Source organism: Anabas testudineus, chromosome 6 (assembly GCF_900324465.2).
Source record: "Anabas testudineus chromosome 6, fAnaTes1.2, whole genome shotgun sequence".
Classification (NCBI taxonomy): domain Eukaryota; kingdom Metazoa; phylum Chordata; class Actinopteri; order Anabantiformes; family Anabantidae; genus Anabas; species Anabas testudineus.
In genome coordinates, this window is record NC_046615.1 from 4,259,113 (window position 1) to 4,283,945 (window position 24,833).

At 41.8% G+C, this 24,833-nt stretch overlaps 2 protein-coding genes across 2 annotated transcripts in view; both read left to right on the top strand.

The window, feature by feature from the left end:
- klhdc4 (kelch domain containing 4) lies at window positions 1-6,076 on the top strand. The gene is made up of 13 exons (XM_026366670.1): window positions 1-218; window positions 507-598; window positions 826-904; window positions 1,244-1,342; window positions 1,701-1,837; window positions 2,063-2,155; window positions 2,615-2,777; window positions 2,862-2,940; window positions 3,058-3,266; window positions 3,553-3,772; window positions 3,903-4,091; window positions 4,254-4,373; window positions 5,625-6,076. The coding sequence occupies exons 1-13, from the start codon at window positions 120-122 to the stop codon at window positions 5,795-5,797; spliced, it is 1,752 nt and encodes a 583-aa protein (XP_026222455.1). The 5' UTR covers window positions 1-119; the 3' UTR covers window positions 5,798-6,076.
- Window positions 6,077-11,359: 5,283 nt separating this feature from the next.
- The window catches only part of jph3 (junctophilin 3), a 38,781-nt gene continuing 25,307 nt past the window's right edge, over window positions 11,360-24,833 (top strand). The window contains exons 1-2 of the mRNA XM_026364821.1: window positions 11,360-12,830; window positions 23,701-24,187. Coding sequence (XP_026220606.1) covers window positions 12,449-12,830; window positions 23,701-24,187 — 869 coding nt within the window. The 5' untranslated portion in view covers window positions 11,360-12,448. The remainder of the gene's footprint in view (window positions 12,831-23,700; window positions 24,188-24,833) is intronic.

The following is a 24,833-nucleotide window of genomic DNA, read 5'->3' on the forward strand; positions in this document are numbered from 1 at the left end:
GCACATTCAGCATGCGAGTTTGTTTGGATTTCCATGTGGTACTGAAATAACTGATGAATAAAAAACAGGACTTTTAGAAATAATAAAAAAAAAGAGTTTCAGATTTCATCAACGCAGCGATGGGCAAAAAAGGCAAGAAAGAGAAGAAGGTGAAGGGAGCGGAGAAGACAGCTGCTAAGATGGAGAAAAAGGTTTCTAAGAGGTCCAAACGAGAGGAGGTAACGTTACCACTTCAACTGCATCACATGTTCAACGATATGTGGAAATATGTCTACATTTCATATCACACAAATTAATTTGTGATCGTTTTTAGCTTTGTAGCTCTTTCTTTCTTGTGCTGTTAGCTTGTTAGCTGCACTGTGCACCAGACGTGACAACTAAAATTAAACTAAATAAGTTGATGCAAACTTTATTGTGACCCCCAATTTTCTAAAAGCAATTTTTATCTTAATGTTCCTTTTTATCATTTACCTTCATCCCTTTCTTCTCTCCATCTGTGTCTCCAGGAGGATTTGGAGGCTCTGATTGCTGAGTTTCAGAATCTGGATTCAAAAAAGACCCAAGTTGTAGAAACAACGTGTCCACCTCCATCACCAAGGTTTCAAACTACATCTCTTTCTTCAACTCATATTGTGAAGTTTATCTTACAGCAACGTGATGGACATACAGACTTCATCTGAGTCATTGTGAACATTTAACATGGCGTGTAGGATGACAGAATGAATGTGAATCTCCATGTCGATTCCTCTATATGTGATGGAACCTGTTGTTATCAGCTATGACAGGAGGATGTACACACCTCTGATGTCTCCCAATGCTTTTCAGACTGAGTGCATCCCTTTCTGCCCATCCTGAGAAAGAGGAGCTCATCCTGTTTGGAGGAGAATTCTTCAATGGAAAAAAGGTTGTCAAAAATACTCACATGATGAATTTAGAATATGTTTCACTGTGGATGCAGATTTTGCAAACATGTTTTTTGAAGATGAACGACTAAGTGATTCATTGATTTGATGGCTCAGCATGACAACATCTAACCTTTGTCTCTCATATCACGTTCTTGAAGAGGAGTTTGTCTGAGTAAAGGCAGGTTTCTCTAAAGGGAAACTTTGTTCACAAACTCTGCAAACTTGTTATGTAGTTGAGCTCCTTTGTTTTAACACTTACAATCTTTATATATGCTACAGGAGAAATTATACTGAATGAATTTGGAATGGTAACAAATTTGCTGCTGCCTTTTTTGCAGACGTACTTGTACAACGATCTGTTTTTCTATAACATCAAGAAAAACAGTTGGGTTAAATCAGAGATTCCCAACCCACCTCCACCACGCTGCTCTCATCAGGTAAGCCCACAAATGTGTAACCTAAGAAAACCTGTATTAGTCCCACAAAAATGAAATTGCATTGTATCATTAAACTCATGGAAAACTCAGTGCACAGTGAAAAATCACAGTGGTTTCTTTACATACACACATTTACATACATTTGATTATGATCAATGATGTGATTCTTCCACAAGGGGGCAGACTGCTGTTGCAAAGATCAGGGGAAACTTTGAGACATATCAGCAATGTCATCATGGCTGATGGGCTGCTGCAAGCAAGCCAATAAAATCTGAGGACATCAAACCTCCTTAACTCAGTCTGTTTATGCAGCTCTCTTTTCCTCATCTGTAACTCCTCCTTTCTTATTTCCCTTCAGGCTGTGGTAGTTCCCCAGGGTGGGGGGCAGCTCTGGGTGTTTGGGGGAGAGTTTGCCTCCCCAAACGGAGAACAGTTCTACCACTACAAGGACCTTTGGGTGCTGCACCTAGCTACACACACCTGGGAGAACATCAAGTACGTTCACTGGGTCATAAAAGTAGATGTAATAAGAAACAAAAAACATGATAGATAATATAAAGGCGGCTGCAACTATTGTTCTATAAAAAATAAATTAGGAAAACTCAATAAAGTGGTCCCAGCTTGATTAGGAAAAACTGCTGTGCACCTTTTTACTATACTTATAATAAGAGAGCCAACTTATAAAATCTGTTTTTAGAAAGGACTGTTGTGTTTTTCCAGGGCACCTGGGGGTCCATCAGGTCGCAGCGGCCACCGTATGGTGCTCAGCAAGAGACAGCTGCTCGTGTTTGGAGGTTTTCATGAGAGCACCAGGTAGGCAGTCGGTTATCAAATGATAACAAAGCAGAGTTGATTGATTGAGAGCTTCTTTTACATTCTGTAAACTTTACATCCACCTGAATTTAAAGCTGAACTAAGCAATGTTTTTATTACCAATGGGCCAAAGGTTTATGTATAATGTGAAAGGAGTAACTCATGATGACAAACCAATATATAATTAATATCTGACTCTGCGGTTATACTCATTCTAATGCTGAAACCATTAGCATTAGCAAGTGTAAATACTGTATGTAACTGTTAGGTAGCAGATTAGGATTTACAAATGTGTGTGTGAGGTATCTAGTATAGAGATGACGTACCACAGATCAGTGTAATGAAACAGAGCAGCATGTACAGCAGCGTACGTTTATACAGGTCATAAACGCAGGCTGTTTTATTGGTGACTCAGTTTCAGCCCTTTTTTTCTTCTGATTATCTCTTCTCCACCTGCAGGGACTTTATCTACTACAATGACGTCTACTCTTTCTCCCTGGACACCTTCTCGTGGTCACGCCTTACTCCATCAGGCTCTGCGCCCTCCCCGCGCTCTGCCTGTCAGATGACGCCCACGCCTGATGGCACCGGCGTCATTATCTACGGGGGATACTCTAAAGTGGTGAGTGTGTGCTGCCTCCCCGTTATTTCCAGTAGATTAGTTGTTGTAATGCGGTCTGAAGTGGTTTTGTTTGTGTTTGTCTAGAGAGTCAAGAAAGATGTAGAAAAGGGAACAATCCACTCTGATATGTTTCTTCTGAAGCAAGAGGGTAAAGATGGCCAAGGTACAAACAAACAAACAAACAAACAAACAAACAAAAACAAAAAGGTGAAATAATTTAAGACACTATTGATAATGTTTTTTTTGTTTGAATCATCTTGGCTGTTTCTCTGCTCTTCAGAGAAATGGTCGTGGTCCAGGGTGAACCCCTCAGGTAACAAGCCCCCACCTCGCTCTGGCTTCTCTGTGGCGGTGGGACCAGCAGGGCGGGCAGTGCTGTTTGGGGGCGTTTGTGATGAGGAAGAAGAGGAGACACTGGAGGGCGACTTCTACAATGACCTGTACCTGTACGACACAGTGAAGAACCGCTGGTTTCCTGGGCAGCTCAGAGTAAGCTTCTATCTATCTGTCTATCTATCTACCTATCTATCTATTTATCTATCTATCTATCTATCTACCTATCTATCTATCTATCTATCTATCCATCTATCTATCCATCTATCTATCTATCTATCTATCTATCTATCTATCTATCTATCTATCTATCTATCTATCATTTTTTTATGAACCATTTGTCCTTTATACCTGGTAGTGTTAATGTTCAGACTGGTATCTGTAGCGTGCAGCCACATCATTACATGTTAATTATTCTGTTTCTTATTGTCTTTCTGTTCAGGGAAATAAGACAGAGAAGAAGAAACGACGAAGGGGGAAAAAGGGTGGAGCAGAATCCGAGGGAGCAGAAAAGGAGGAGGGAGAGGAGGTGACACCTAAAGGACCTACTGAAGTCATCAAGGAGATCGTCACCGAGGACGGCACAGTGATGACAATTAAGGAAGTGATCCCTGGAGCTCTAGAGGAGGAGGAGGAGGAAGATGAAGAAGAGGATGATGATGGTGAGATTAAACACACACTAAACTGAAATTATGTAGAAAAGTTGCCCAACACTTAATCTTTGTCCTTTTACGTTCATATTCTCACCATTCCACTGATTTCAGAGTCAGATACAGATCTTTATCTCCTCAGAATCGGCCTCTGCTCCCCTGGTGGAGCCCTGCCCGAGGTCCAGCACAATGGCAACCGTGCGTCAGGGCAAGCTCTTCCTGTATGGGGGGATGTTCGAGGTTGGCGACCGGCAGTTCACCCTGAATGACTTCTACTGTCTAGATCTACACAAGATGGATCAGTGGGAAGTTCTGGTTGAAATGGATCCAAGTGAGTCGGCCGGTCTAAAAGACCCTAAAGCTCAACACATAGAAGAAAAAGATCTGAGTTTGAATCAGTGTCCAATCAGCTGCCAGTGTGTGCTGATTTGACACAGGAGAGGTGTTGAATGGAAGTGTGGTTTCATCTTTCACCTCATTTCTTTCTCTACAGAGACGCAGGAGTGGCTGGATGAGTCTGAGTCAGAGGGCGATGATGAGGAGGAGGAGGAGGAGGAGGCGAAAGGAGCAGAAGGGGAGGAGGAGTCTGAAGAGGAGAGTGAGGAGGAGGAAGGCAAGAGAGTATACTGCTTCTCTTATATACTATATGGTGCAGCGTTCATCAGCACGAGCCCCATATTAGGCACAGAAAGAAAATAAAAATACTCTAAACAAATGTTACATTCAAACACCTAAATGTGTTTCTCACGTAAACACATTTAGGTGTTTGGGCTTGTGGGGACACTTAATAACATAATGCCTTCCCTAGTCCCTCACACTAGCCCTAACCAGCACAGCTAAATGCCTATACCTAGGAGCAACATCTTGTCTGGTAAAATCCTGTATTACTCACAGCCCTCTGTGTATTCTCTGTACAGCTCTGGTATTGTAGTCTGTATAAATGATGAGTGCGCAGTGTTGCTACAGTGTAGGTTTTTTATATTCATCAAGGCCTTAAATCAAGGCCTAATTGACTATGTTGTGGGGTATTACTATAAACTTAGTAATCAACTGAGTACTTTCCCAGTGGCCTTTTGACAGGGATTTGTGTAGAGTGTTGCTCTCAAAGACTTTGGCCAGTGATAATTTACATTTACATTTAGTCATTTGTTAGATGCTTTTATTTAAAGCTACTTACAAGTGAAGTACAAGGTAAAATTTCTAAGCCAAGGAGGAAAACATTAAAGTAAAGTCCTGTAGGAAGAACTGTTTCCACTTCATGAGGTGTAAGTGCAAGATTGAATCGTTTTTTTTTTTTTTAAGATTTAAGTGCAGAAAAAGTTGTGGAAGGATTCTGTTTGAGAGACTTTTGAGTGAGGCTGCTGAATGTGCAGAGGTTGGTAGGTCGTTCCACCATCATGGAACCACAGAGCTAAAAAGTTTAGCCAGGAATCTTTTGAGGTGAGGTGAGGGGACCACAAGATGTTCATCACTTGCAAATTGTAGGGATTGTAAAGCTGGATGAGGGAGCTCAGTTAAGTTCAGGTTGAGTTGACCACTCTGGGCTGTGAACCTGATGCAGGGCAGATACAGGAAGCCAGTGCAGAGATCTGAAGAGTGACGTCACAGCCAATTCAAATAGCAGCTTCTCAGTTTGGAAATCATGTTCTGTTGCTGTAAATTGTGACATTGATTTGATAACAAATACACAGTTTTGAAGTAAATCGTTACATAATAATAATTAGATATGAATAGTTAATAATTAGACTCTGTCCTGACACAATTCTTTTCCATTTGACCAGATTGCAGCTGTTCTCAGAGAGTTTGACCACTCTCTTTTTTTTTTTAGAAATACACCATTCTCTACCTGTCTGTGTGTTTCCAGATGAAGAAGAGCATCCACCCGTGCAGGATGGGGAGACGGTGACAGATTACCAGATTCGCACAGAGCAGCACTGGGTAGGACTGGCACGTGCCAACATGGGCCCTGACGTTAAGGACAAAAAGGTCGCAAAGGTCGCCCTCGCCATGGCTAAAGTCTTCTATGAAGACCAGTGATGGAAAAATACAAAATCTGTGTGTGTGTTTGTGTGTGTGTGTGTGTGTGTGTGTCTGTCGTGTGTGTGTGTGTGAAAGATTTTACCTTTTATAAAACATGTTAATGTTATAAAAACTGTACTGAAAGTCATTACACAATGCAAGTTCAAACCTCTTGAATATCTTTCAGCTGATCAAATACATTTTGAACTAATTCACTGCTTTTATTTGTGGGGATGTCATTACATTGAAAGTAACATGGTTATAGATTCATTTTCAATAAATATCTCCATTCACTGACGGCACTGTGTAGTTTTGAATGCATTGCTGTTATATTTACCCACTGCTGTGATTGCATTTATTTATTTACTGGGTTATTTCTCCTCAGTGGCAAACCACATGACAGAACAAACACTAATACACACAACACTGACATATTATCACCTTCACATCCAGCAGACATGCAGCAACATTAGAAATCTTTTGGAATCTGTTTCTGGCCAACTGACGAATACTAGAGCAAGATTCACTCTGCCTTTATCGAAGACATGAGATCGGTTGTGACTCTCTCTCCCTCTCTTGTCACGACAAGCGACTCCTTTCACATTACATAAGTTTTTTGATTAATTTTTAAAATGTGAACCACTAAAGCCCCAACATGCAAGATTGAATAACTTGCTGAGTACATACTGTACGTACCCAATTTAAATATAAAAGGGAAAAGAGCTCAGAAAATCAGTAATTAAAGGAAAAAACAAAATGTTAAATATTTCTAAAACTGATTATAATTAGTATAATAAAATCCATTCCATACTTTACTGTGCTTCTTTCTCAGTGGGCTCTGTCCCCACCTGGTGGACATCTCTGTCAGTGAGGTCACATGTGGAGAGTGACGTTCAACGCCTCAGTTTGTTTTAGGTACTTGCAAACATTTAGGGGCTTTGCATTAAACCCAACAATGTAGAGTTTAAATGTGTTAAAACAGAGAGGTGTAAAGGTTCGTTCTTTAGTAGTTATTTGGCTTTTGATCTCATCTTTCTTCCCGTCCTTCTGATGGACCTTTCCAGCTTTGTTGCTTTTTTTTTTTCCACCACTTCTCTGCTGTAGCAAGATCCATGGATGTGATGGTTTGTTGTGCCCCCTGCAGATAGTTTGCTGCAACACATCTCCTTTGTCTGAGTTTTAGTCTTCTACAACAAGAAAGGAGGAGACTGGAGAGTTAGAGAGAGGAAGGTGAGCTGAGCAGAGTAGCAGCAGGATTCAGGAATCGTCAGAAGACGGGTGGGAAGCGAGGGGATGGAGAGCAGGTGAGAAAGATGGGACGATAAGGCGGTGGTGGTGGCGGCAGCAGGGAAGAAAGAGGGAGAGCAAGAGAAGTGAGGGATGCAAAGCGGGAGGGGACAAGTAAAAAATGTGTCAGGGAAGACATAAGTCACTGTGCGAGCACCAGCCTATCCCTCTGTGACCTATTTTATCCTCCATCAGCAAGCTGAACGAGGGATGAGAAGAAGCTGATGAATAATAGACGAGAGGGAGAGATGGATGAGAATGAGGCTGCCTTCCCCTAGTTCGCCTTTCCCTCCTCTTCATCCCCCCTCATCCCCCCCCCCCCCCTTTTTTTCCTGCGACCCCCTTTTTTATTTTAACTCAGCAACAAAAAAAGATTTTATAAATAACTAAAGAGATTTTTTTTGGGTGCAGTGCTGACGTGGGGCCACGCAGCGTGGAATCGTCACAGATACGTCAAGTGTGTGTGTGTGTGTGTGTGTGTGTGTGTGAACTTGTAGAATACGGGTACATCAGAGCAGAGTAATATTTCTTATCTTGGTGGATATCATATTACAAGAATAGACTGTCGGACATGGGGCTGTGTTCACAAACATTCTTAGTAAAATCTCAGAGCCTAAAAAGTCCCAGGTGTTAGTCCTAGCCTGGGAGTGATTCAGGAAACTTTTAAGACCATGCAGAACCATGATCACTCTGCTGATAGAAGGTTCTAACAGATACAAGTCATCGCTGCACAACAGAGTTACTGTGTTGGGTGATATGAGCACATCTCTACATCCACTCCATGATCTACACTGTGTGTTCTCACTGTCAAAGGGTTTTTGGAGAATATTTTTTTATCCTTCCACCATTGTGTTGTCTGCTTAAGAAACTCTTAAGCCCCTTAAAAGCCCTCCTCCCTACTCAGTTTTTCTTCTTAGGAGCCCTTTTGAGGTCTAAGGTGCTTTGTGACTCATTTTTATCTTTACTAGTATTCAGTCTTAACTTTTAGGGGAAATTCTCATGTCATCATTTCATAATTCCAAGAATTGTCTTAAGAGTTTTGCCACTGGGAGCAACCTTTATGCTTAGGGAGCTTTGTGAATACGTCCCCTGGTGTCAATAAAGTCTTTATATGTAAGAGTCACGTTTCGCTACCAGGAGGTCCCCACTGAAAAACTCAAATTTATTTATGTGTTGGTGGAAGATCTTTCAAAGCTTTTTATAGAACAGTCTGCTCTGTGGTGCACAGTCTTTGGATCCCCAGGTACATGGCACACTTTCTGTAATGATTGACCAGGTAGAGGAGCACCCTTATTGATTGCCTGGAGATGTCACACGCTGTACAAACAGACCAGATGGTGAGCAAACACAGCAGAGCTGCGGGATAAGGCTGCACAACAGAAGAAAAAAACAGAAGAAGCTATTTTTAACAGAGCTTCAGCAGTGACTGCATTATTTTCTTTCACTTTTCTGTAACTGACTGTACCCATGTCTATCCTGCAGGGTGTGAGTTGTCATAAAGACTAGAATTCACACCAGAGCTGTGCACAGAACTGTAAGGGTCTTTCTCTTACCTGGCTCCATCTTGGATTGGTCCTGAATCCGTGTCTCTGCCTCCTCCCCTCCTCCATCTTTTTCTTGAAATCTTTCATATACACATTATTTTCATTTATCCATGTTTGCATCATAGGTTTGTCTCCCTTTTCTTTCTCCTTCTTTCACCCTGAAACATTAAAGTCCTCTGTTTTAAAAATCTGACATTAGCAGAATCAGCCAACTCAGCTGTGCACACTGTGATTTAGAGTTGTGGATTCATTCAGAATAGTGGCTAACTTCACTATAAAGCAACAACAAACATCATAAAGTCAATGTTGAGGACAGAGTCATAAAATAAGTTGGACTCGCTAAAGGGAAAGCTGTAGTAAAATACTATTAGCACGTCTGTCCTGATTGTATCAAACATTTTGATAGATTCTGAAGTAGCTGCAAGAAAAGTGACATCGTTTTTGAAATGATCTTTACTTTTGTGAGTAAATTTAAATGTGAGACCTGTGTGGCGTCTCTGCAATTACACCTGTGACATCCCTAATGACCCAGTGACTATTATCCGGGATGATGTCAGGGCCATCTCAGCTCGGATTCCTTCAGGTCAGTGATGTCGTGGATTTGTGATTAAACACGCTTTGTTACTAACTTCTCTAAATCCTGATCCCTTTGTTGTGGTCATGACCCATCGCCACCATCCCCCTCACCCATTCAACTTCTCGTTCTCTTCTTCTTTCACCTCCTCCCCTCTCTTCCTCTCTCTCTCAACTACAAGTGTGTTTAGAGGCCTAAGCCTTAATCCCCAGCCTCAGAGTGATTTATTACTGTAATCTGGACTTGGAATTGGCTTAGCTCTTCCAGACTGTGGCAGACAGAAGGACAACAACAACGGCAGCAACAGGACAGCTGAATGGGGAAAAGGAGGATATAAAAGAAAGAGGAACTTTATGGTGTGAGGAGGAAGGAGGCTAGTAAAGTCAATGAGAGGTCTAAGAGGAAAAGAGAGAAAAGTGGTTTAAGGAACAGTTAATCCCCACGACGGTGTAATTTTATCACCTGTTGTTTCCTTTCCGCCCACTCTTAGTGCTGTAAAAACATGAATTAGGGTTACCACTGCACCTCCATTGCCTGCTGCAGTTTGATTATCAGATAATACTGTACTTCAGTGTCATTGCCTCTTTACACTCTATTTAAAGTGGTTTCCCCTCCCTTGCTACTGTATTACATAACGTACAGTGGCTGTCATAGCTGTGACATTGCTAAGAAGTACAACATGCTTGACCCAGTCCTTCAGGAACAGCACGGCGCTGGTCTCACACGATGTAAATGGAGCTAGGACATCTTTTTTTTCTCAAAATCCAGTAAAAGGTCCAGTAAAAAAAGATTTAGTAGCATAATACATCATTGTATCTCATAGTTATGAGATACAATGATGTAGCTGGGGACCTGGGTTTCTGTAAAAACATCATTTTTAAATGGCTTTGTCCTAACCACCCAGGGGAGGGCTTAACGTGGAGCCCAAGTTAGTGCAGGTGCATGCAGGTGTCTGCACACAGGCAAATCCATTCACTAAGACAACATGAAGTGCAGTGAAAGTTGTGGAATAGTTCTGTGAACATGTAGACACGGGGACCACAAGACCAGCTGGTTAGTGTAGTGATAAGATCACCACCTTCAGTGGGAGACTGGGCTTTCAATCCCAGCTGTGGTCTACCTCCAGTAGGGGTCCTTAGGCAGGACCTCTTTTCTCCTACCCTTGTAATTCGCTTTGGATAAAAGCGTCTGTCATATGACTAAATGTAAATGCAACACCATGCTGCAGGTTTGATACTAGATAGAAAAGTTGCTTTTTAAAGGAATAGTTCAACTTTTTTGGAATTATTCGTTTGTACAATGAAGCTACATCCAGCAGTAGGTTTGCACGTTACACAAGAACAAGAAACTGAGGGAAATATACTATTATCAACCCTTAGATAGAGCCAGGCTATAGCTGTTTCCCATTTGTGCTAAGGTAAACTACCCAGCTGCTGGTTATTAGGATACAAGGACAATAGTTATATTTATCTTTTTATCTCTCCTAAGATACAGATAGGAGAAACTCCCAAAATGTCAAACTTCTCTTTTATGGTTCACCTGCTGAGTGAAAATATGTATTACTACCACTACAGTCATCTTTAGACACACAAATCAGGTCAGCAAGCTGAGACTAATGGATGGTGCAGAGAAACACACAAAGCCTGAGTAAACAGTAAAAGCTACAGGTGAGGGACGAAGAGGGAGGCTTGTCGCTCTGCGGAGTGTGTGTCTCTTTAAGAGCTGGAGTGTGCTATTGAGCATGAGGAGAGGGGTTGGTTGACTGCATTGGAACAGTCCTCTCTAATGAGCAGATTTTCAGGGAGAGAGAGAGAGAGAGAGAGGGAGAGAGAGAGAGAGAGAGAGAGAGAGAGAGAGAGAGAGAGAGACACCGAGATCCAGCCATAAGAGAAGAAGAGATTGTAAGACCAATACAGCAGGCAGGCTGTGCGTCAGCCCGCACTCCACTGGGAAACATGGAGATAAGGAGGAGATGCTGAGGACGACAGAACACACCATAACAGGATCATATAGATGGATGTTATTTCATCAAGCAGGCAACCTGAAGGCAACCCACGCAGAGGATAAACCACTTATGGACGCAGTGGATTAAAGACCTACAGACAGACTGAGAGAGAGAAAGGGAGAGGGGGAACAGAGGAGGAGAAATTAATCAATTCAGTTGTTTATTGTCGTTGTGTGTGCGCATTTGCTGTCAGAAAGAGTCTGTGTGTGTGTGTGTGTGTGTGTGTGTGTGTGTGTGCTTGCGTATAGTGCATGCGTGCATAAGGCAGGAGACTGCATTGCTGCTCTCCAGCACAACAGGACAGAGAAAAAAGCAGCCAAGCACATTACCCTTTACGTGTTTCTTCCCCATTTTTCTGTCTCTCCCTCTCTCTATGCATGTGTGTTCCTATGCTGTGCGATCAGCCGCGGATCAGTGTGTGTTTGAAGGATCAGAATAAGAAGAGGATGGCAAAGCCTGAAGTGAGCCACAGATTCACGGTCTGACTCTAAATGATCTTGCTTTTTTCTAATGATGAGGAGTGGACTTGAAGAAAAAACTATTTCTTAGGAAGAGAGTCTTTTTTTTTTTTTTTCTTTCTTTGCACCACAGCTCCAGCGGGGGCCCCAGCACTGATCAGGGTGGCTTCTATACTGGAAGCTTGGAGGTTTGAAGGGCTGCCACCGGGGAGACTTCTTGGCTCTACGCCCCAGAGAGGTGGAGGCATCATCAGGTAGGAGGCGGCAGAACAAGTGGGCCTGAGCGGAAAGCAGGAGAGGAGTAGGAGGAAGAGCTCTGCGTTTGTGTCGTAGACTGTGTAGGCAAGCCGATGGCAGGCCAGTGGAGCTGCCTGACGCTTTCAACTTCTGCCGAAAGAGGATAATGGGAGTTCTGGGCCCACTCTCTTCCTCTCTCACCTACGTCTGCCACAGAGAATCTGGAAAGTGCTAGCCAAAGATACAAAGAGCCCACCAGGAGGATGGTGTGAACAGCATCACGCTACGCCGGGAGACCCCAGACACCTCTGCAAGGGGCCTAATTTTGTACTCACCCCATTTCTCCTTTTCTCCTCTCCAAGCCAGTTGAAAACAGAGGGTGGCGGTACTCGATTTGTGTGGGAGTCCTCTCCCTCTTCCCTCTCTCTCCAACCTCCGAACTCAACTCCATGGATTGGTTCTAGCACCAACCTGTCCTTTTTTCTCTTTCTCTTTTTCTTTTCTTTTTCTTTTCTTTTTGTTTTTGTCGAGGCTTCAGGGGAATTGCCAAGACCTGTTTCATGCATGTCCACTGGCGGCAGGTTCAACTTTGACGATGGGGGGTCATACTGCGGTGGGTGGGAGGAGGGCAAGGCGCATGGCCATGGCATCTGCACAGGACCAAAGGGCCAGGGCGAGTACTGTGGGTCCTGGGCCCACGGCTTCGAGCTGCTGGGTGTCTACACGTGGCCCAGCGGGAACACCTACCAGGGTACCTGGGCTCAGGGCAAGAGACACGGTGTGGGCGTTGAGAATAAAGGCCGCTGGGTGTACAAGGGCGAGTGGACGCACGGCTTTAAGGGACGCTATGGTGTACGGGAGAGCACGGGGACAAGCGGGAAGTACGAGGGGACGTGGACCAACGGACTGCAAGATGGATACGGAACAGAGACGTATTCAGATGGAGGTATGAGGGGGAGGAAAGATGCATTTTGGGTATTTTGGGGGTGGGTGTGAGAGTGTGTGAACCAAACAGTGTCTCTTAAAAAGTAATATTTAGCTGAGAGTGACTAACAACTGTCCTCTGCGAAAATGAGAGGATGGTTGACAGGCTGATGACAGTTACAGATGTGACAAATGTACAGTAGAAGCAGTTTGTCTGGAGGTCTTCTCGGGTCATCCTCTATTCTACCGACACACGGACCACACACACTGTTTCTTGCAGTGGCAGGAGGTTGAACCAATCTCTTTTTCCTCCACTTGTTCTTTGTCTTTCCATCTTTTCCCCTTATGTTAGTTGCATAAGGACAAACTGTATTTGGAGGTCTTCAATTTAGGCCACACAGTCTTAAGGGATGAGTAAAAGGTTAGAGAGACAGGGTAGGACAGTAGCTCCCAAGTAACAAGTCCTAAGAAAGTAAAGTGTTTTATAGATTATAAAGTTGTATTCATTTGACGCAGTGTAGAGGCGTCAAGTCCTTAATGTTTGGTGTTTAATTACTCTTGTAAGCTTTAATTTAATGTTCAGCTTTTCTTTTACCACAAATTAGATCTTGTCAGTCGTGATTTTAACTCTTTATTCAGCACACATTATTTTTATTCTATTTCTCACCTTGTGTGTCTTTGCAACAAAATACAGTATAACACATCTGCCACTTAATCTCCTGAGGGTCAAGGACATCTTCTGTAAAGTTCTTGTCAATTCAACAGCCGTTTAAGCATTTCACTCAAAACATCATAAGGCTTCATCTTAAGGCCATCATGGATGTTTACCAAATTTATATTCAGGATGGACTAAAGTGGCAGATCAAATGACAGTCTGGGCAACACACAGCCCCACTGGACCCACACTACTAGCATGGCTAAAACAAGCCAAAACAAGACCTGGCTTCTGGACACGTAGTCCTGAGAAATGACCAGACAAAGTGGATTGTAATGCTATTGTGACGGTTACCATATCCCAGAACAGTTTTCTCACACTAAAGCTACAATATGTGTCTTTTTTCTACATACATACTGTATCAACTTAATGATCAACTTTTTAATAGAACTATGTCCCAAAGCGTCATTACCTGAGGGGATGGGCAGAGTGTGGATCTTACTGGAGCAGGGTGTGTGGATTATCATCAAGTCTCATACTACCATTAGTTTGATTCCAAATATTGTAGCTTTAAATGTAGACTGCTGCAGTATTTGACCATATTTAATATATTTAATATTTATAAGTTTTATTTTTATGGTTCATGACAGAACCTTTAGCCTGGGCTTTGTTAATGAGACACACACCATATTGCAGTATAAAAATAACCCATATGCTCACACCTGTACATACACATCGTGTGAGCAAAAATGCACACTTGAAATCTGACAGTATATGTGTGAGTTGAGCAACAGAGCTGACAGTAGCATACATGCAGTTAAATCCTTGTTACGTAACTCTACAACTAGCAGGCCGCTTTACAAAGCCAGTCTGGCCCACACACATACACACACAGTCCTGAGCAGCCTGATAAAATCCGCAGATCAGACTGGTTTGAGGGGTTGAATCAGGACAAAGAAGAAGAAGTTGGCTTGACGGATAAGTGGACAGATGGGATATATGGACACAGGGAGGGAGGGAAAGAGGGATGGACAGATGGACAGATTGATGGATGACTGTATCAACTTAATGATCAACAGATAATAGAAAGATGGTTAGGATGGATGGCTAATTGTCATGATCACTATGAGAAATATTCTCTAATCAGGAGATGAGGGAGGTGATTGAAGGAAGAATGGGAAAGATTAAAGTGATAAGAAAACCTCCCAGGGAGGGAGGTGTGAGCTCTGTGGAGCATTTGAACTCACATACTGTAAATGCAGCAGAGATTGGCCTAGTTATGAGTGTTTATCTAGCTCCCACAGTACACAGTGCCCTTATTATAACAGCTTTTGTCCTTTATCTGAGGTGATACAGTTTCAAGTCCAACTAAAAGGTTTTTATAAGACAGAGCAGTTGATCAAATTGGAGAACAACGCATCAAGGTAACAGGAAATCCTCTCAAAATGACATCTTTCATATGATGCCAAGACAAACCATACGTCGCAATGGCCAACTTAGTCAACATGCGTATGTCTTTCTAGTGATTTTCACATGGCACATTTTCCTCCCTGAGTTATCTTTAGCGCTATGCTAATTCAGTCTATTTTCACACTGTGTAAGTTTGATTTTGTGCTCTTCAAAAGGCGTTAGTTAACATACTCTAGAGCTCCAGAGCGAGGCTTGTGTAAAACCCTGTGGAAAAGAATTCTCTAGAACTGTGTTCAGTGCTGCTGTGGCAGGGGACCGGCTACATAACAGCATCGGTCCCTTAGGTTTTTACACAAAGCGGGTCAAAAACACAAACGCAGTTTGTGATCAAATTCAAAAAGCTAAACATTGCAGAGAAGTCAATGTGTCTTACCTAGGTGCTTGGTGTAACTTGCTGCATTTAGTAGAGTTGGAGTTCATTTCAGATTTCAGGCTGGTAGCAATACAAACACATTTGAGGCTCGCTCTTCTACCAATCAGATCATTTCAGCATTATTGGTTATTATTATAACGTCGAACCACGGGGAGACATGACAGCGAAGAACAAAAAAGTAAGCTAACAGGCCTACTACACTTGTTTTTACTACGGCTTTTGGTCACCTGACAAATGAAGAAGTTTTATTGTCATTCTCTTTTTTTATGTCTATTTTCTTCCATACTAACTGCTTACAAAAATATTTGTCCCTTAACTGCTGTACTTTTATTTATACTTTATACTTTTATTTATTTATTCATTTCTCAATTAGCTAATTGCTAGCTTTGTCTGCCATGTAGCAGTGGACAGCTAGCATGTAGTGGTTTTTGTGCTGCAGAAGGAAACACACTTTTGAGTTTTGAGTCTTTACTATCAACTCAGAAAATTCTATGTCTCTTTAGTTGCTAGGTGTTTTCTTTTCTTTACTAGCTCGTGGCATAGATATTTCTACTGTCTATGGTACATACAGTATGTAAAACCAGCTCAAAGACACTAAAAGGGATCGCCACAGTCAAATATGTGGTGTGAAGAAGGCTCATGTTGTAGAATGAAAAATCAGTTTGGCAAAAGTATATATGTTTGCTAATATATATGTATGTGCCGTTCATTTGTGGACCGAACTATTAAGGCTTCAAGGCATTAATTGTCGCCTCATAACAAAACTGACTGAACATTTCACTGATTCAAATTGTGGACAGGATTGTTGAATGGGATGTTAATATGTCTGAATACATTTGGGACAAACCCCTGCCATGAGGTCATAGTTTTTCAAGCGATCATCTGATATAGCCGAACACAGGTTGCTTTCGGGTTGAAACAAACAGTCTACCTTTGCAACCTCAGGGCTCTGTCATGTCCGAGCAGTCGTGAGCCAAAACAATGAGAGATGCTCTGCTGCCTACATACTTTTGGGACACACTGTGCACTTTTGAGCCAGATGCATTTCACACAGCCAGGTTTAAACTGACAGCCAGTCCCACTCTGCCCTGCAACTTCAACTAATGCCACATTTCTAGGAAACACTCCTCCTCTATCTTATTGCTGCTTTTCGGCTTTTCGTCTCTGTCCTACGTTTGCAAACATCTCTCCGCTCCCACCTCTCTCATCCCTCCCTCGCTCCACTGCATCTCCACACAACTGCTCTGTACAGTAGGGTTTCCATGGCAACCCCCACCGACATGCAGCAGGTCAGCACTGTCACGAGGGACTCAGTGTTCCTCGCCGCTATTGGCTACCCTGCTGGCTTTGCTAGACTCTGATTGGCTGGCTTGCCTTCCGGGCTAATGGTGTTTACTGAGATGAAGAGCTAGAGTGACTGATTACCAACCACACACACACTTACAGAGAGCCGGAGAGAAAGTGAAGGAAAATAAAGAGCAAGTAATCATTTTAGTGAGTAATGGGTGAGTAACAAAGGGAAACGCAGAGATTACAACTGTCTCTGTGCACAGAGCTAAAGATTCCAGCAGTCGTGGTTGTTTTGTCTGACTAGCTCATGCACCACACACAGTGTCAAACACACAGGAAGTCACTTAAATATCGCTTGTTCCAGCCTATGTCGAGACAAAATGTTATAAAGGCAAGAAACACTGTGGCAGCATTTGTATCGAGGCACATCCAGTCACAGATGCTTCATTACACAAAGCTCGTGACAGCTCCGAAGCATCCTGGAACGTCCCTCCTGTCCCCCAGCTGTTGGCAAATATGCTACAACAACATTGTAATTGTCCTACATTAACATATCTTGCTAGCTTGCTAAAGGCTGCAAAGAGTGCGGTAATTATTCCAGTGCTGACCATGTTATATAAGCTGACATATTAAATTCACTTCTCTGTTTAAATGCACCCAGCAACTACATAAATTATCTACGCTGAGATAGGATAGGCATTTTTTTTTCTCTTGAAGTGAAAAACCAAATTACGTCAAAACCCTTTGGACTGTATTTGAGAGAATATATTTGCAGCCTCTTTGAGTGTGTAGGAGGATGCTTCAGCCAACAGTGCCACTTTGTTCTATCATCCTCCAGCTAAGACATGTTTCTCTGGATCACTCAGCAGTGTGTGCATGGTCAGTTATGTTCATAAGGGGTACTGAGGACTGGTAGCTTCTCAGGTCATTAAGTACAGTAAAACTATCTGTCTCACTGTGCCATTTGTAAGAAAATTATCCCAAATACCAATCCAGTGGGTCAGGATTCAATGAACATGAGCTACTCCTGAATTGTTACCTTAGCATGTTAGCATGACAACAGTACAGTACACAGGTCTTGAAACACACTCCTAACTTCAAAAGCATTCGCGAGTTGTCCTTTACGGCCTTCTGCATGTATGTGATTCATACAGCACATGTTTCTAATCATGCTCACTTGATGTGCCATAATTTGAGAAGAATATTCTTCTTGTCCATGCTGCCAAATGCTCAACATATTAGTTAATCACATGGATAGAGAGCACTGAGATACAGTATGTGCCATCATTGCTCAGTCATAATACACAGAATGGGATCCGTCTCCAATGAGAAAATTCGATGTGCTGCTGCTGTAGCTGATTGCTGACTAATTCCTTTATTCTGTTCATGATGATCCTGCTAAGCCTGGTATGGATAGAAGTGGGCTCCCTCTGTAGTTTGTGCAGTTGCTAAAGTTGCCCTTATTGGAGTCAGAGAGGACACAGCATCTCTAATATGGCGATTTATTATTTGCCTGACTTATTACTTTGTTGATTATCCCTTCAGTTATTTGTTTCTTCTGCTGGTCTCTCCAGCTTCTTTACTTGCCTTCCTTTGTCTTAGCAGGCAGGGCACTAGCTGCTGATTTAAAGTGAATAGAAGACGATGCCTTTTATTGAGAGCTCTGGAGGTGTCCTACCTTTTTTATAGATGTAGTTTTTACTATGTCACTGATCTGAGTCAAAAATCCAGACACAAAGACAACTCTTTTATTTTTTGGACAAAGTTGTTTGTGTTGACAAATGATAACTGAAATGTTCGGGTTGATGTTATCATGTTTTTCTATCTTTTGTTTTGTGTCTTGTTTATGACCTGTTTCAGCAGATAAATAATCCTCAAATGGCAATCTGAAAGACTCAGACTGAAAAGGGGCCCAAGCGAAATCTCTTAAATGGATAACGGTCCCACACACGGGGATTTATACAGACAGAGGTTTAGCTTTGAACTGACTTGCTCTGCTTGCAATGTTCAGTGATTTGACCACACAGCAATACACAATATGAATTCACTAAAGTTAATTTATACACATACATATGTAAATGTATTTAATCTAAAATAATTTGACATTATACCCACACAACTGGTGATAACTCATAATCTATTGATGGTCATAAAGCACATGTAGATAGTTCTGCTTCCCGCCAGGCATGGTCCAGTTGTAAAAGAAAGTATTCAGATGTCACACTTTCACTTTAATATATGAAAACCCTATAAAATCTATCTTGGAGGTCTGCCCTGCATTGATGCTGATACGATACTAACAGGGCACACTATTTGCCTGGGAAGGACTTGGAGTATCACTGTGGTGTAACTTTGTTGTCGATTGGGACTGTAAGGAAATGAATTACTGGAAGGTGGGTTACAAAGGAGCTATTACTTTTTCTTATATATACATATATACATTTTTTTTAATTTTCACTTGTAGATTAAATGTAAAACAATGGTAATGGCATATAATGAAATTATAATATTTGTTCTACTCTTATCTAGTTATTAATTGCAAGTCCTTGTATCAATACCACTTTGAGCATTTCAGTTTTGAGCTACTGTTTTGCAGTTTTATGAGTTTGTTTTATCAAATTAAAATTTTTTATATATATGAAAAGTGAAACATACAATTCTACCCCACATTAATAATTTTTGTACAATCCCTTAATAATATTGAGAACTATGGAGTCAAAATCTTAACCACTCTAACACACTGTCACATACATTAACACTGACATTCTTAGTTTTAGTTTAAAACACACTAACATAGTGAAATGCCCATTAATTAATAAATAATAAAATTACCTTTTTCTGTTTCTTACTGGTGCTACATATTAATTTAATGTGTTGTAAAAGTCATAGCCTGGGCAACAATAGATCATGATATCAACTACAGACTTTGAACTCCTGTAGAACTAGTGACAGATACAAAGAATTGTGTCTTGATTTAAGAAAAGATGGAAAAATAAGTAGTACAGTTCTAGGAAACAAGTAGCATTTACAGATTTTGAGAAGTGTCTCCCAGTGCTGGACAAAATACAGACCTTAGGAGACAGATGGTTTATAACCTGGGAGCAGAGAACAGACACGCACATTTGTTAAAGAGACAATTATGAATTCAGCCCAGGGGTTGGCGCGTGATCAAATCGCTGTGCCTCTGTGATGTTTCTGCAGCTTTGATCTGTCTGTGTTAACTCTTTCCGTGCAGCTCGCTTGTGCACACACTGGCCCCGGCCTGGGTCACAGGCCCATATGATTTGAGAGCAGTTCCTGTTGGCCTCCAGGCAGAACCAGTGAAATCGTTTTGGCATGTGAGTTGTAAAGCGGATTCTCCTGGCTTCTGAACTCGGCCATTGCTCGTGTTCACAAGTATTATTTTTTTCCACACAATTGTGACAGGTGTCATAGTGAAAATATGACCTAATATATTATGTACAGTAGTTTGTATACTACTACATCCTCAATGGTCAATACTACAGTATCTATGGTAGAGCCAGTTCACGTTCACATGACATTAACTCACAGAGTTCTCATAAAAACTATCAATGAGTTTGGTTTTGAACGAATATCACTACTAACTGCCTGCTGCTCAGGCTGTATTTTTCAGCACCATGGAGAGTGGCAGGCAGACATTGGAAAAGCAGTCCAGTGCCCTACTAAATATTTTATTGACTCAGGCATTACTGATTGAGGCTGATATAGGCTTCCAAGAAATCATGGAAAAACACAAACCCACTCTGCTTCGCACATATACATTCACTTACACCCTCGGTTGCCAGTTTCATTGGTACACCATGCTAAAACGAATCCAATTACAATAGTCGTGCAGTAAATCTTGTCTTACTGAAACTTGTAATGTTCAGTTTTTGTCGAAGGTTTTTCAGGGGGGTTGTGGATTCAACTTGACAGGCTGTTTTTTATGGTGTAGTGTATAATTAACAATAATAAACTAGTGTTGATTTTCTCCACTACTTTACATATAACGGATACACATGTGCAAAATAGTTAAAATCTGTGGGGTTATATTATATGTGTTTAACATTTCAAATTTTCCTCCATGTTTACACAAAGTATTTGAGATGGATGACTCATCATGTTGCAGACTCAATTGCTGTATGTTTCCTTACTTTAAAAGGATCTTTATGTAGCCTAACTATGAAACAACCGTGCAGTGTATAGCAAAGAGTAAATATTTTTCCACTCACATAGTATATAACAAATATATAATATTTGTTGATACAACAGATACAAATCTACAAACCAAAAATGCCTATAATCCTAAGAACTGCCCATGAAACTGCACACTGCTACGGAGACTGCTAAAGGTTTCCCCACAAAAATGAGCTGTTATTTTCAGGAGCTGTCTCAATATAATATAACTGTGCTTTGTTTAATTTTACAAGTCATAAGCCGCACCTCCATTTCTGCTGTGCACTGTATTGTTGGATAGCAGTGTACATCCAAAGCAAATTCAATTAATGTGCTGCATGTAATTCTTCTGTTGTGAGCGCACTGCAGTATTAAAACCTGGTCAGACTTAGCATGTGCAGAGCTACAGATCTGAGACACAGCTAATGTGTTGACTATGCTACATTTAAATAGTGTTTCTCATTATAAAACTGACTCTTCAGCAGTCTTGTGGGCCGATTTAGTCCCTTTCTGAGTCTACCTCTCTCTGCACTGTCAGCACAGACAGTCTCACACAGAAACACAGGTGATGCTCTGTCAGTCTCTGAATGCTCAGGACTGTCTCTCTTCTGCTAATGTCTGTCTCACGCTCCTGCTCTAGCGTCCTGGTGGCCATTTGATGAAATGATAATCTTGTGATGCTGTTGCACAGGTGTTTGTTTGTGTGTGTGTTTCCATGTGGGTTCTTTGATCTGTCTGTCATATGGTCTTACAGCTGTGTATTGACATGATTACAAAGGCCTGGCCAGATGTGCTGGCCAGCTGTCTGCGATAAAGAGACAGTATATCATTCTATTGACAAGGGCATGTTCAGAAACATCACTTCTCCCTAAAGGTTTTTAAAAGTGTATGTGTATGTGCTTGTTCTGCCCGTGTGAGTGTGTTTGAGTGTGTCTTAGAACGTAAGCAAGAATGTGATTGGCTTATAGGATCAGCTTCATTCAGCACTTCCCACTTCACTGACACTTGAGCCCACAAGGGAAACGTTTGTGTGTGTGTTTGCGATAGAGACAGAGAACGTGGTTGCAGCCCTTATATGGTCATGTAGTTTGGCGAGTGTGTTTGCTACAGAATGAATCAGAGTGCTGTTACATCAGAGGTACAGGCAGGCGGGATGGATCACTTGCACACCGATCACTTGCACACACACACTCAAACGGAAGTGTGTGTGACAGAGAGAGGGAGAGAGAAGAATGACGGAAACACAGACACGCACTCAGATGCCCTACTTTTTAGCAACATGGAGATGTTAGGACTATTATGCAGCAGTGAGTGCAAAGGCATGCTGTGAATGAATGGGAATGCTTGGACTGACATGAGGAAGCCACTCCCACGTTCTAGTTCTCAACTTATTCCTTTCACAATTTTTTTTATCCAAAAAAAAAAAAAAAGACCAAGAAATTATTGCTGTTTTGAATTTTTGTCTGTTTCTTCTTACAGGCCAATATCCATCATGTCTTATTAACAAAATTTGCATAAAGGTTCCTTTCAAACTTGCCTCTGTCTACCAACCTGGGGTGTGCAATACATTGTCTGCAATTATATACAATACAATACTGACAAAACGCACCTTATGTAAGTTAATAGGATAGACTACTGCATGTGCACATTGAGAGTGCATGCATTTGTGCTGCTACAGCGTGTACTTGGACAATGCTCCACGAGGTAAATGTAACAAGTTAAATGTAAATGTGACTGTAGCCGAAAAAAGCATTACTGAAGTTAACAATGAAAGTGTCTAATTGCTAGACAGCATTGTGCCTTTCTGTGTGGAGTTTGCATGTTGTCCCTGTGTTTGTGTGGGTTTTCTCCAGTTTTCTCCCACCATCCAAAGACATGCATGTTATGTTAATTGGTGACTTTAAATAAGATGTGACTATAATTGTGTATGATTGTCTGCCTATGTATGCCAACTCTGTGATGGACTGGCGACCTGTCCAGGTTGAAACCTGCCTCTTGCTCTCTAGCAGCTGGGTTAAGCTCCAACACTCAGCAATCCTTACCCCTGAGGAGTCCCGCCGGCGTGATCAAATCACGACTAGTTCAAGATAGTGTAACATAAAAATAAGCATGTAGAGCGAAGGGTTATCTGGAAAAGCGGTCGGGAAATAGATGGATGGATACATATTAAACAAAATAAAGCTAGAAAATATCCAGATTTAATTCAATATTGCCCCCATCCTCCCACTCACCAGCTACTACTAAAACTACCACTGGATCCCTCAGTCATGAATAACTCTACAGCAGTACTGCAATGCAAAAAAAAAAAGAGAGAAATTCATCATAATGTTTTTAAACCTTTATTCACTTATCATGCTCATACAGTCATACATTCACACCTGGTATCTGCCCATTTCAACCACAGACTGAGCTGAAGCCTTGGTCGAGGGCGACATAGTGCTAAAGAGGTGAGGGGCAAATACTGCCTTTTCTCTTGTCCCAGCATTTATCCTGCTGATCCCAGAATTGAACCTGGGAACTCCCAGTCATAAGCTCACTTCTCCAACCATAACCACCACTTCCCCTTTTTAGTATTTTTTAAGTATTAGGACGTGACTAATAATTACAATGAATCATTTTTTTTATTTTTCTCAATGACATTCATTCCTCTGAATGACAAGTTTGCTTTGATTCATCTGTATAAACTCAGTGGCAACTTTTCTCATGTATCCAATCAGCAGAGGATAATATTAAAAGCAGCTAGCTGTGTGGGAGTAGTATCAGCCTACATTTGTGTTCTTAAACACCCCTGTCTCCACACTTTCTTGCTGCTCTCCTGCATTAAGTTAAAAAAGCAGCAAGTAATTTCTATTATTTTTGCAGTAGTCGCCATGTTTACTTTATAGTTCATGTGGAATTTGTACTAAATGCTTTTCTCTCTTCCTCCAGGAACCTTTCAGGGACAGTGGGTTGGCGGGATGCGACATGGCTACGGCGTTCGTCAGAGTGTCCCATATGGTATGGCAGCCGTCATCCGCTCCCCACTTCGTACCTCCATAAACTCTCTCCGCTCCGGTTCGGAGCACAGCAATGGTACAGCTCTGCTGGACCGGACCGGGGCAGTGGTTCCTGGCCCTCCTACCATTCCTGGCACTCTGACCACCAGTGTCTCAATGTGCAGCACAGGCAGCAGTGGCAGCAGCCCTGCTGTATCTCGTGGAGGCTTCGTGCTGACAGCACACAGTGAAGCTGAGCTGCTGAAGGGGAAGAGAAAAGGCGGATTGTTCAGGAGGTCCATCCTGTCGGGACTCAAGCTCAGGAAGTCAGAGTCCAGAAGCTCTCTAGCCTCACAGAGGTCTAAACAGAGCTCATTCAGGAGCGAGGCTGGGATGAGCACAGTGTCCTCTGCTGCGTCTGATATCAACTCTACTATCAGGTAATAATAGGAGTGGATGATGAAGGGTACCAAGTGAGGTAGCAGGATGGTCTACTGGTTAGTGAGTTTGTTGTCAAACAAAACCTTTTTGTATCGCTGCCTTGTATCCTAGGAATCATGACCATGCTCATTGAGCAAGTCAAAATCCAAGACTAATTAGTGCCAGTGCATGAAGTACAGTTCGTTAAGCGTAGCAAGTTTAACCTTGATCCAGGAAACTGAACTGGCCATATCCTGTCACAAATCCACAATTAAGGTTTTCCCTTTATTCAATGTGTAACAGTGATAATTTGTTCAAGACTATAAATAAATGTTTTTCATCATAATAACAACAACAAAACATTAACAATATTTTGTTGGTGATAAACAGCCTTTTCCCCAAACTGTAGCATTTCATATATTAGCTGCCATGTGGAGGCAAGAATTTGAAAAATGTTGGGACATAGCAAACATTGAGTTGGTATTGGGTTCTTTGTGCATTTACACACAATATATATCAAAGAAGCCTTTTCCACACGTTATTATGTCAGAATCACATAAAGAATTTCCATCCAGTTTGGTGTAGCCCACAATTCCTTTTCTCACACTATCATGTACCCCACTTACATTGTGTGGAAACAAGCATGTTTTAAGGCCATTTCAAGAA

Bases quoted from the DNA above. Each gene is read 5' to 3' on its own strand.
- klhdc4 (XM_026366670.1), top strand. From the start codon at position 120: ATGGGCAAAAAAGGCAAGAAAGAGAAGAAGGTGAAGGGAGCGGAGAAG. The intron at 219-506 runs GTAACGTTACCA...CTGTGTCTCCAG, and splicing joins AGAGGTCCAAACGAGAGGAG to GAGGATTTGGAGGCTCTGAT. The intron at 2,778-2,861 runs GTGAGTGTGTGC...GTGTTTGTCTAG, and splicing joins ACGGGGGATACTCTAAAGTG to AGAGTCAAGAAAGATGTAGA.